The sequence below is a fragment of the Buceros rhinoceros genome, unplaced genomic scaffold (assembly GCF_000710305.1).
Source record: "Buceros rhinoceros silvestris isolate BGI_N320 unplaced genomic scaffold, ASM71030v1 scaffold2148, whole genome shotgun sequence".
NCBI lineage: Eukaryota > Metazoa > Chordata > Aves > Bucerotiformes > Bucerotidae > Buceros > Buceros rhinoceros.
In genome coordinates, this window is record NW_010427282.1 from 65,801 (window position 1) to 78,567 (window position 12,767).

A 12,767-nucleotide genomic window follows, 5' to 3' on the forward strand; every position below is an offset into this window, starting at 1 on the left:
TCATTTACAGTCCTTTTTTTTTTTTTTTTGGCCTTATGCTACAAAGTAGAAAGGGAAGGATCTTTGATTTTGTGAGAGCAGAAAACTGAGGATGTTTTCTCAGGGTGCAAAGGAACCTTTCCACTGACAAACAGGGCGATAACACGAGTTAGTATGTTGGCACCGAGACCTTTCTGACATTGGAAATAAAAGGTGATAATTCCAGTCACTGTGAAAAGTTCATGTGGATACCTTTATCACGTGGGACGTATCACAGCGTAACCTCTAGCTGCAGACAGCGGCTATGCCTACCTTGGCTCCCAATTAGCACTTAAGGAAAGAGACTTTACAGACTGCACACTCACCTCTGCTCAGCCCATCCGGTCCCCGAAGGATTCGGCATTCTTCTATCTGGCCGAACGGAGAAAACATCACCCTGATATCATTCTCATTACACTTCTTCGAAACCATTCCTATGAACAATTTTCTGTCTTCCACAGCTAGAAGATAAAAATAATGAATGAGCAAAGGCCATTTCATCTTTTTCCTGTGATCAATGCTTCATTACCACATCAAACCAAGCTCCAGTCATGTGAGTCTGGCTCTGTAACTGAAGACAAGTCCTAAGGCAAACACTTTATACTTACAACCTCCCTTCCCCCCTTCCTCCTCCACCCCAAATCTCTCATTTTCCTTTCTCTCTCTCCTTTTTCTAGTGGTACTTGCTGTTTATATAACATATTAATTGGCTGCCTTAGTCATTCTGCATATGCCTCCCTATCACGGCTTCTAAGAGAAAAGCATCCTCTGCTAGAGAGACTTTTAAAGATATCTCTGCATAGATTTTAATTCAGATAAATTCCCTCACCTCCCTCATGTGTGAAAGAAATCATGATGGGTGAAGGAGGGATTGTGTGTGTAATGATACGAGCTAATGAAAAATATTCCTGAGAAATGTTTTGAGAGAATGGCTTCTATTTGAGCTTTCAATTTCAGCCACCTTAATGCGTGGTGTTGGAAAGGCAGATGTGTAACAACTGCTCAGAAAAAGAATGCATTAAATTTTCCTGGGTGTTTTTTTTTCAGACTGCCACAGCCCTCTTCCCTCCAGGAGGACACAAGGCATATGCCAGGGCATCGCTTAACAAGGGGGCTGCATAATGCTTCCCCGGAGTCAAACCCTTTTGATTTGTAATGACGCTGAGTTTGCAAAAAACCATGAAGAAGGTGCTTTATCTGGGTTATTGGGAGAATAATTCCTACCTGCACTGTCACCCGAATCAGCAAAAGCGAGCCTGCTGCAGCAGGATGCACACAGTCCTGCTAATCAAACTCACAGGTCTAAAGCTGTGGACGCTTGTCAAAAATTAAATAGGTCATCAAAACTTAATTCACCCTGGAAAGACTTGAAAATGTTAACTCACCCTCCCATCTACATTAAACCAAAAATCTAAGTGCTTATTATACAGTGTATACTCCAGTGCTTTCTTCTTCTTCTGAAATGGCATGTAAATCCAATTCACTGCTAATGAGCAGCCTGTCAGAGTTCGCCGGGAAGCAAAGGGAGAAGGAAAGTTTTATTCCAGAGAGTCTGCAGTGCACTTACTTGTTTTTATTATTGTGCAAATTATTTTTATTACAAAGTATTTTAATCTCTGGGCTTCAAAAAAAAAAAAAAACAAACCCCAACAAAAAAACCAAACAAAAAATAAACCACCACCACCAAAACAAAACTACTCTTCTCCTGCTCCCCAACTCTCTCTTCCTTGTTAGTCCAAGTTTGTCAAATGGAATAAAATGCAGATGAGGAAAAAGAAACTGTGTTGAATTTCACAAGATTTATTTGAGTTATACTTCAACACTTTCAGTGCCATTTAACAATTTCAACAATAAACAGAAGAGGTTTGTGTTTTGATCACAAGACGTGTTTGAAGTGATTTTTTCCTTGGAAATGCCTGACATAAAGTATTTGTAGCTTTTACACGAGCAAGCAGTTTTGAGAACCAGCCCCTACAATGTCAGCTTCTCGCTCTACAAGCTTGCAAGAAAGTTGACATGAATTTAACACTCAGTAGAAGTTTTCCTCAGCAGAGAGTCCTCAAGACTCAACCGTTTCATTCACACTCTATAGAGAGATTCCACATGCAGGTTAAGCCTCCAGAAAGGGTTAACAAATGATGAACGCATGGGATGAGCCAGTTACATACAGAGCAGTAGCTGAATATGTGGGATTGCAAATAAGAACTGAAAATTGGGATTTATATATGTATAGATTTATGCCTTAGAATGAAACTTTACATCCAGTTTAAAATATATAATTGGCCTTGATGCAGCTAATAATTATTTAAGGATGGTGAAACTGAATTACCCTGCTTACAGCCACAAGGAGAGTCTAGGTAGCCACCTTTGCTGGTGAAAGGATGACTCTAACTTGGCTACTTAAAATTCCTGTGTTGCCTTGTGTAATCTCTTTGAGGAATATCCCTCCTCAGCCTGTCTCCTTGACAACAGCCACACACCATGGCCAGGGTGCAGGAAAGGGTATGAGGCAAGGGACTCGGCTCGGCTGCCAGGTATGGATTACTCCATCCCGCTAACCAAGGTCAGGGAGCCTGGGTGCCAAGCATGGGTCCAAGCATTCTGTTCTGTGTTCTGAACCTTTAAACTTCTGCCTGAGCGTCAGCTAGTGCCAGCCAGTTTAAATTCAGGTTGATTCTAGGCTTGAAATACAGTGTGCAGGTCTACCCTAAGGTTGACTAGATTTCAGCCCTCTCAAAATAGCTGCTGCTGGCTGAGTTGGACAAATGTCTGCCACGCCATCCCAAAGGAGGTCCCTTGGGTCCTGCGTAGGTGCGAGGACAAAGACTCAAACCAAAGAGATTCACATGGAGATTCAAACAAGATGAGTTGCAGGCAGGAAGGCTTTGTTTTAATTTCCCAAAGAGTAGCAGACGACAAGCTCCCCATCGGCCTCCTTCAGTTTTGTGAGTAAACCTATAAATATGCCATTTAACTAACATGATTTGCAGGTTTTCAGCTTGAGGGTGATTTTATAGTAAATTAAACATCCAGCTCCCGTGTACTGTACATCTTAAAACCGCAGATTTCACGAAGAATGCTCGGAGTACAGGAAACATATTAATATGATGACGTGCCCTGCATTCCGTGCTATTAGTCAGTGCTGATCAGTGTTGAAGCTTAAGAAAATTGCTGTTCTTTTTTGGCTAGGGGCCCAGCATAAAAAACATTTAAAGGGGCAATTGTCAGGATCAAAATGACATGTTTTCACTCCATCTGATAGAACATCTGATACTATTAAGCTGAAAAGAGTTTTTAATGATATATTCTCATGCAGAGAAAGGAATGCTTTTTCCCCTCCGTAAGACTGGCTGGCTGTGTTTGTTTCTGCATTTTTGGTCAGCCACTTCTCTCCTTTCTTTCTGAAATGAATTATTACCTGCTGTGCAGGCATGGTTTGAGAATCAAATAGACAATGGACTGCAGGAAGTATGAGTCAAATGCATTTCGAAGTTAGCAAACTCCCCTTTTGATCAGTAAACCCACTGATTTGCTTGCGTGTGTTGGGTTGCTCCCACAGACTGTAAAACGAGGAGCCCAGGGTTAAAACTACACGACCCAACAAAGTGTCAAGATTGGGAAAGGTGCTACCTGCTGCTGCCAAACTTTAGTCATCCACAGTTTAGGTGTCCAGTTCTACTCTCTGCTAAAATGCTATCAACTGGCTGATGTCAATGCCAAGAGATCAGCTCCTCCAAAGAGTGACTGATCTCACCTCTCCCAGCAGGACAGGACAGGATGGCTTGTTTCATGGGAGTCTCTCTCCTGCTACTGATAGTAGTTAGGGCTGTTACTTTCCAACTAACTGCTAAATACGTGTTATTTATGATAACACATAAATATCCTGAGCTCCAGCTGCAAGGACAGGAGAAATAAATGAGCTCTGAGGGACTGGACAAAACTTGGGAGCTGCGAGGGCTTCGAGCAACGGGAAGAGGCAAAGGAGAAGGCTGGGGGTGAACAGGGTACAAGGGTCAGCACCGTGTGCACACATCTCATAAGCATTTCACTGCTGCTTGACGATTCTCTCTCACACATTAGGAGTAGGTTTCAATAATTCAAAATCCAGAAAATTAATGAAAAATTTTTGGCAAGTTTTTGATATCATTATTTCTGAAGCTTTCTCATACGCCTAGTTGTACTTTCTGGCTGTTTTGCACCACTCTGGGGGCATGAAGTAGATACAACTCACCATAAACAGCTAGTAGCGTAGGGTGGCTGAGTACCCTTCATTGATGGAGAAGCAGCATCTAGAAGGTCACAGTGAACAAGGCCTGAAGTTCTAGCTATGTGAAGGAGGGTGTGAAACGACATAGTATCTTGATTAACTGATTATGAGGTTCATCTCTAATCCATCCAAATATATCACAAATGCAGGTTAGCTATGCTGCCAGGGCAGGTAGTGCGACACAACCACTGCTAAGCTGCTGCATTTGTGGTGGGAATCTTCTGCCCAAATGCAGGAACTCTGTGTGCTGAGGCGCAGATACCTACTTTAAAATGAGGCAAGTTGTTTTCATAACTCCATCAAGACTAGCTCTGCAATCACTAGCACGGGTGCCTAGGAATTGTGTTTGAACCCAGAAAGCTACGACAGCCGTCAAAGGTTATCTGAGATGAAGTCTGCCTCTGCTGGCGGGAGGCGGGTGGGAGCTCTTTCAGAACAAGCCTCCCGCCTTGGATGCACTACATCCAACTTGCAGAATAACATCCTGAAGGGTCTAATTTTTTAGCTTTACTCAATTTGCTTCAGTAATGAGTATTTCTTGCAGTCTGTATTAGATCGCTTGTGCTAACCCAGGAGAATAAAGGAGTAGAGATTATTTTCTGTACACTACAAAAGAGCTAAACCCTGTAATAATCATGGGAAATCTCCCTGAAGATTCAACAAAATTTTCTCTTCTAAACGCTAAAAATCCTGTCCTGAAAAATTAAAATTATACCCTTTATTATACATTTTTGAGGAGTCCAGTCAGTTAAAGAGTGTGTTTTCCATCCAGAAGCCGCCTTCTCTTTTGAGCAAATCAAGAAATAGTTAATTATATATAAATGGGGTTTTTTTAGTTGTTTTTATTTTTTTTCATCCAGAAGGGAAGTGGGGAAAACAGACTTTTCATCCCCATTTGTAAGCCTGTGAAAAACCCTTGCGCACAATCTGTCAAAGTCACACCTGGATCCGGAGCTGCCTGCATTAATTATCAACTTTTCTATGTGTTAGTGCTAACATATGGCATTTAATTACTCCCTCCAAATTGGCAAAGTTGTGCTGCTTAGAATTTCAAAATTATTTGTTCAAGTTTTCACTAATAAAATAAATAAAAATAAATTACAAGATCACATGGCTCCTCCCCCCCACCACTTTTTTTAAATGGGGAGTTTTGTGATTTTCTCTGAAGTGATGATTTGATCCATTTAAGAGCACACTGTCCACAGGATACGTGCCTGAAAGTATCGACTGTTTTCAAATCCTGATCCAAGACACATTTAAGTATTTGCTAAATTGGAGCATGTTAATGGCCACAGACAACTTAGAGTCAAGCATGCGTTTCTGTGCTTTTTGGCATGAGAGTGCAGGAACCTCCTTTCTTTGAAAAAGGGGAAATATCCTTAAACAGACAAATACTGTGAGCTGAGATGAATCTAAGAATGGTGAAGCCTTTAACCAAATCCTTCAGCTAATCCTTAACCAAACTTTGTAAATAGTTAAGATAACTACCTAGCATTAGGCGGTCTGACTAGACCTAATGGGTGATCAGACCAGGACTCACTACAAAATTCATCATCTGAAAATCTTTCAGGGTTGTTATATTTCTCAACAATAAAAGCCTTTTCGGAACCCTCCTGGGAGGACAAATTAATTAGCTCTAAAGGCAGGTCTTTCCCCATCAACTCTAGCTGCTGAAAGCTTAGTGGAAGAAATTAAGCTTTGCTTTATCTGCACAAGCAGAGAGATGACTTGGACACATGAGCTGTTGTACACAGAGAAGAAATCATCTATGCGATGATTGCATAGATCTATCAGCCTCCCAGTTCCTATCCAGAAGAAAACAGATTGTCACGTTGCTAATGGCCTAATCCTGCAGAAGTGCCCAGGCACTTAGTCAAACGTGTGCAGGAGGAGCCTCTTCCATACCCATCTCCCAGTTTTCACTAGGTGAGCTTGGCCTTTCCTGCTAAGGGACAGGTTTCTGAAGTGATACGTACATCTAAAGACAGGAACAGTGATGGAGAAGAAGGAGCATTTCCTCCTGGTACTCCCGGGCTTGGCTTCTTATTAGAACTTTTTACCAAGGGACTCAAGATGGGGAGGGGACGTCTTATCAAGCTGTTCTTTGAAAACCTCTGTGTGATGAATGAGGGAACCTCTCCCTCTTCCCTGTGAAACTTGAACAGGTCTCTCAAGCCTTCACAAACATGTACAAGCTAAGAATTGTAATGAGAGTTCAACTGCTCCTACCTATCTTTCCACAAGCTATCTGGAAATTCTGACCAAGAGAATTACTTTAACCTCTTTGAAACTTGAGAAGCACCACTTTACCCATAAAATGTAGTGGGATCCTCCCAGTACTCAGAAATCAAAGGGTTTCAAGCATTCCTCAAAGGCTCAGACATCACGGGTCGTGAAAGCCAAGATGCCTTGGCATGCCTTCTTTCTTTTGCACTTTGAATTTACCAATCTGGTTGAAGAGGTACAGTTTACAATTTGCTGTTGGCAGAGATAATATACCTCCTCAGATGGACTGCCGAAGCATGTGGGAAACATGTGCCAAGCAGGCATCCGCATCCCCCGTGCTGCTGTTCTTTCTCTTCTCGGCTCTCCAAGCTGCTTGCAAACTCTCACCCCCTCCTACAGATCCTATAGATCCTACAGCTACGTCCTGTCTTTCCAAGGAGTTGTGCCATTGTTACCATCACCATGGTATTACTTTGCCTCCTGTTTCCCCAGTCATTAAAAAAAGAGAGTTTGCCACTCCCAGAACATACCTACCAGAAGTACCTACCCCCTCCAGGAGTCTAAATTTCAAAAGATATTTAAATTGACAATTGCAACCTCTGATCTACCCAAGTGTTTTCCCCAAAATATAAAGGGAAGGAAAAAAAATAGAAAGAAAAGACAATCCTTCACGATTTTCGTGCTAGGGATAAGCGCAAGAAAATGAGAGTATTCCCACAGTGCAGACAGGAGTATCATGCAGCTAACCCCAGTCTAACAGCAGCAGTGAGCAGCTACCCTGCTTTCCAAGCAGGTGCTACTTGCAGAGCAAGACAGAATTTGCACAATTCCCCATAGCACTTTGCCAATATGTTCAACCTCCTTTAAGAAGAAAAACTTCGGGCAATGAACAAGTAACTAATTGGGAGTCAGTTTTGGCACATTGCCTCTGATTTTTCTAACCTGCCAAGGAACTTGAGGTGAAATTTGTCTTTGAAAGAAGAACTCATATAGGCTGTACTTAGTACAGAGGGCCCTTGTTCCTGTACCTGAAGGAAAACCGTGCCCACTGCAAGCACAATAAATACTAGGGAGTGGAGTTTGGATTCCAACAGCAAAATTCTCCTTTACCACAATGGGACCCGAAAAATTCGGTCCTTCTGTCCATGTAGGAGCCTTGGCCTCTCCTCTGAGCATTCAAAGACAGCAACAAACCACTGCTAAAACTCAGTCCAAGAGGGAGAACACCACCCCGTTACAGATGGATGACAGCTCAAATTTCCAGTGCTTGTGGCCAGTTTTGTTCTGAAAGTTGTCATGACAGGAAACCTAGCATAATGTGAAGTTTTCACTTCCTTCCAAACTTTATAATCCTTGGAGAAGCCTGAAAATGGGATGCACTACAATTAGCAAAAAAAGGAGCCTTAAAAAAGCCTTGTGGAGAGATTTAGAGCCCAATCATAATTTACATTTGCAGGTATGTAGATCTCTAAGTGCACGGCTTCTGCCCTGATTACTAATTAATGAGGTGCAAAGATGCCTGTTGGAGGAACCAGCTCTGATTATGTGGGCCTTATGGGAAAATGAAGCTCTTGCAATCTAAGAAGGCAGATGATATCTTTAACATATATTTTAGAAAATTACAGGAACAAATCAAGGGGCAAAATATACACATGTATATATTTTTAAAGAATCACACACAGCCACGCTGCGTTACCATCCGATTATCTTATTTCCTCGAATATACAAACCTGACATGTTTAATAGATTTAGCACGCTGTCTATTTTGCATGTCATATACATCCACTGAGGCAGTACCCTAGGATTCTGAATGGATATTACTGCCTTTACAGCATTCGTTTCACAATCGTTGAGAGGAATAAGTACACAGAGAGATGCAAGGTGGGTTTCTCAGTTCAGAACCAAACATCTGATTAAAACCTAAATTTGGCTCAGGTTCAGAACAGCATCACTCTGTAAACAGGAAATTCAGGCAAATGTTTAAGTCTCATCAGCTGCTTACATGGTTGGTTAACACAGGAATGTTTTTTGTTTCTTTTCATTTTCACCATTAAAATTTCATCTCCATCTTATTAAAATCAGGTGCTCCTGCATCGCCTTGCTGCTAGAAGAACAGAAGGCAAAGACATACGTAGTGAGCTAGGCTGTGACACACGGCAGATACGAGGAAGACCATTCTTCAGAACACTTCCTTCCTTCTTTAAAGCAGAGGATAAACGGAAGTTCAGAGCAGGTCAACATCTTCCCAAACATGTCAGGTGCAGGGCAACTACCTCATATCATTTTCTCTACACAAGTAGTAAAACAAAAATTCTCACAATGTTGTGTTTGCTTTAGTTTAGAGAGAGTCACGATTAAGTAAAAATAAATTAAATACATACCATTTGACTTTTCACTATCTGCAGGTTTCATCTGAATAGGATGATGCATCTAAAAACAAGAATGAAAAAGAGTAAGGCAGGTTGGATAGTCATAAAACATCAAGAATCATGTTTTTAATGAAGGACTAAAAAGATACACGATTAATATTAAACATGTTGAAATTATATAAATTCAGAAGAACACTACATTATAAGCTTTTAAGAAAAAATAAAATGGTAAAGGAGCATTTTATAACCAGGAAGATTAAAAAAAGTAGATCATTGGGCCCACAGGACTCATATAAAACTTTAATTTGCTGTATCCAGTTTCAGAAGACCTCTAAAGTTACAGCCCTTATTAGTTTATGGCATGCTTGGTTTCTGTTTTACTAACTTTTTTTCCTTGAGCTCATCCACTGCCAAAACCGAGATGGAATTTTCAAGTAATTTAAGAGCTAGTAAGCATTTCAAACATACTCTGAGGAGTTGAGTTTGACAAATGAACTTTGCTTGTAATTAAAAAAACATGTGCTGATTCTTTCAGGACTGAAGAGGAAGAGACTCATGCTTCCTATAACTATTTAGTATCTTTTTTTTTTTTTTTAGAATACATTATACACTCATTCATAAAGCTTCCATCAGAACTCGGCACAGCTCTAGTTTCCATAAAAACTCCTACTATTTTTTCCTTTTCAACCTCTTCCTCCATTCATGTCCCTCTTACTGCGAAAGAAACCAATCCCTGTGTGTCGCATGCTGTGCTGGACACCACATGGCATCCTACCCTGGCACACTCGGTACGGTGTGTCCTCAGCTTTCATTACTAAATTATGCTCCCCCCACCCACCCATTGAACTGTTGATAACACCAAGAAAATTTTTATGAACAGTGTTTTGTGTTGTTTCAGGAGTAGCAACACCCTACAGCTGAGCTCCCTCTGCTCAGAGCACATGGCTTTTCCACTGGACACGGGTTATGGCCAGCCACGCGTCCACTGTGATGGATCCAGGGAAATTTTGTTACAGCTTCTCAAAAGCCTTCAGAATGGACCTCACATTGAGTTTTAACGTAGGAGAAGTTTAAGCTTGCAAAACACCCCACTTTTCTTTCATAGGGCTCTGCAGGATTGCTGGGCTTTGACTGCACAAACCTCCCGGCAGCAGCTGAGCCACTGCCTTTTCTCTCCTCAGCAATTCCTCTCCATTTCACGTGAGCAGGTGAAAAATCTATGCTCTTTCTGCTTTTGTATCATTTTTCAGTGCAGCAGAGCTGAGTATTGCCTGAAAATGTCAGAGGCAATTCCATTTTTTTTATATAAAAGACTATTATGGCAAACTTCGGGAAACAAAAACAGCTGAGCAGGAGAGAACATCCATGCACTCATGCTAAATGTGCTTTCAAAGCAGCACAGAAAACCAAATCTGCCTTGCTTTTGGTGGAGTAACTTAACCTCCAGGGACACAGCTGCTAGATTCTTCAGAAAATGTAAAATATTGCTGTGAATGTTTCTGTAAGATTTGTTCAAAGTCCAGAACGCTCCCTGGCCCTGCAAATCAATGCAGTCCTTGTACAACTTGCAAAACTCCCCACTGTGCCCTAAGGAAAAGGCAAAGCCACAAGGTAGATGTAGTCATCGGGATGCATAAATTTGCTTCAATTTTAACAATTCTGTTCTCTTTGAATCATTTGTTTCCCAAATGGACTTTAATAGCCCAGCACTTGTCTGCCACCACTCTTATTCGATCTAATTTATAGAAAAATCTTCTATTGTACTTGATCTCCTTTAACTAGTGTTTAACATTTATCCTGGCATCAACAATGCATTGGGCGCTGCAGGAGACTTTAAATTCACGGGAATGTGATGCAGCATGTCCCCTCAGCAGGCAAAATGTGAAAGAACAAAAAAGGCGTAACTTGCTCCGTGGGCCCATTGCAGGTATTGACGTCTCTGAGGAGCAATGGAGTGGTGAGAAAATAGAAGAAAGAAAATTGGGTATTGTAAATTTGGGAATATGCAACCCAAATCCAGAGCTTTCATAGACAGAGAATCTATTGCTCTTTCTGGCTGCATTTATATGCCCCCAAGCAGAGGTATTCTGAATAAAGGCAGTTCTAACAATGTTAAAAGCCTTTCACTTTTCAAACTGCCTGAACCAGAGGAGCCAACTTTAGACCAAATTCATGTGAAGAAGTTATTTTTGCAGCCCCAAGGTCACTACAGAAAGATCAGGGTTACCTGACAAACACAGTTACCACATCAGAAACCACCCTCTTCTGTTACAGGTAATTAGCCCAGTTCATTGGGTCAGTAATCTGTTAGTTCACAGAGCAAGATTTAAGAAGATGCTTCAACTGGGTTTTACTTGATTTCAAAGGTTCCTGCCAAAAACCCCCACGGTCCAAATTCTCTTCGCACCTGCAAGCCGAAGTCAGGAGTGATGCTGTTCTGCTTTACAAAATTATATCAGTGCAAAACTAATAGAAGATTCCGATCAGGAGAGTTTAAACCACAGAACACCCATGGCAAAATGGATACGATACACAAACATGGCTTCAGCGAAGAGGAAGGTGGAAAAATACGTTACTGACAGTTTCCCAACATGAGAGGGCTCGTGTTGAAGCTTGTTTAACCCTGACCATCACCAACTGATACGTTAACAACCTTTAACACTAGATTCAATAAAACATGCCATTTATAACCTGAAATGGGTTTTACAGAGTCATTGGTTCGCATCTCATTATTAAACTCATTGCTGACCTCTAGAGACAACTGCCGTGACAATACATATTATAAGCTCTCTATCCATAAAATATTTAAAAGTAGGTGTAAAAAAGAAAAGTACGAATCTCAAAGAAGTGTGCAGTGAATAAGAAAATTAAAGGGGCAGAGACAAAGGCTAAATAGGTGCTATCCTTTCACTCTACAATGAGCAAAAGAGAAAATAATCTATGCGTTTTATATCTTGCTTGTATAACTGCAGGCTATAAAATAATAAAATAGCTGCGCTTTCCGAGGCCTCCAAAAGATTATAGATGATATAAACCTGTTTCAAATTAGATGCCACCCACTAGAATCATGTCATCTACTGAAATGAAGGATTTCATGTCTTATCAGAAAGCTGTTATTGTAGCTATACATCACAAAGCCATACACTTACGGATCTCAAGGTAAGTGATTTCTCAGTATGTCATGTTGTCACACGGAAGAACAGGAAGCATTTTCTTCTGTGCTTGAAGAAAGCTTTCCTTATGAAAATACAGTATTTATGAATGCACAGTTGCAATTAATAAATAGGCAAGTGTAAGAAAAATAATGGCAGTAAATAATTTATTGCCATTAACATTATCCTGTGCGCAGACCATGTAGTAAAACAGGGCAACACAGCTCTCAGGCAAGGTGTTTCTGAATGTGGGCAGCTTCCCCCGGCAAGTACCGTGCCGGGGACATCAACACCAGGCTGGAGTACAGGCTGTGAGGGACAACCTCTCCTTGGCAATATTTTAGAGATCTCTACTCAATACAGTTGTGCAGCCGGTAACAGTACAACCGACCCTTCCTATACGTGCTCTCTAATCACAGGTCTCAAAACACACCATGCCACTCTTTTACAAACGAGAGCAGGCAAATGCCTGTTGCCCCAGGTTGCGCGGTGCCTTGAGGCAGCGCTGGCGGCAAAGCGAGGTCTATCCATTGCCTGCTCTGTCAATGGAGGCCACAAAAAGCCCGAGGCCAAGCACGTCACTGCTCCTCCTTGGGCGCATCCCAAGCAGGGGTGCCGATGTGGTCCATGGGAACCAAAAGCAGAAAGAAACCGTTGTCAAACATGCAACCCTGAAAATCCCCCTGAAATCAATGAGAATCTGGCTGCTGGCTATGTTGAGGGCAGCAGCAGGAA

The 12,767-nt window shown here is 41.5% G+C and overlaps 1 protein-coding gene across 2 annotated transcripts in view; it reads right to left on the reverse strand.

Moving 5' to 3' along the window:
* The window catches only part of CELF2 (CUGBP, Elav-like family member 2), a 130,227-nt gene that overhangs the window by 64,426 nt on the left and 53,034 nt on the right, over positions 1-12,767 (reverse strand). For both annotated transcript variants that reach the window (XM_010141814.1, XM_010141815.1), the window contains exons 3-4: positions 8,893-8,941; positions 345-479 (exon numbers count right to left, since the gene is read on the reverse strand). In XM_010141814.1, the coding sequence (XP_010140116.1) occupies positions 345-479; positions 8,893-8,941 (184 nt within the window). The remainder of the gene's footprint in view (positions 1-344; positions 480-8,892; positions 8,942-12,767) is intronic.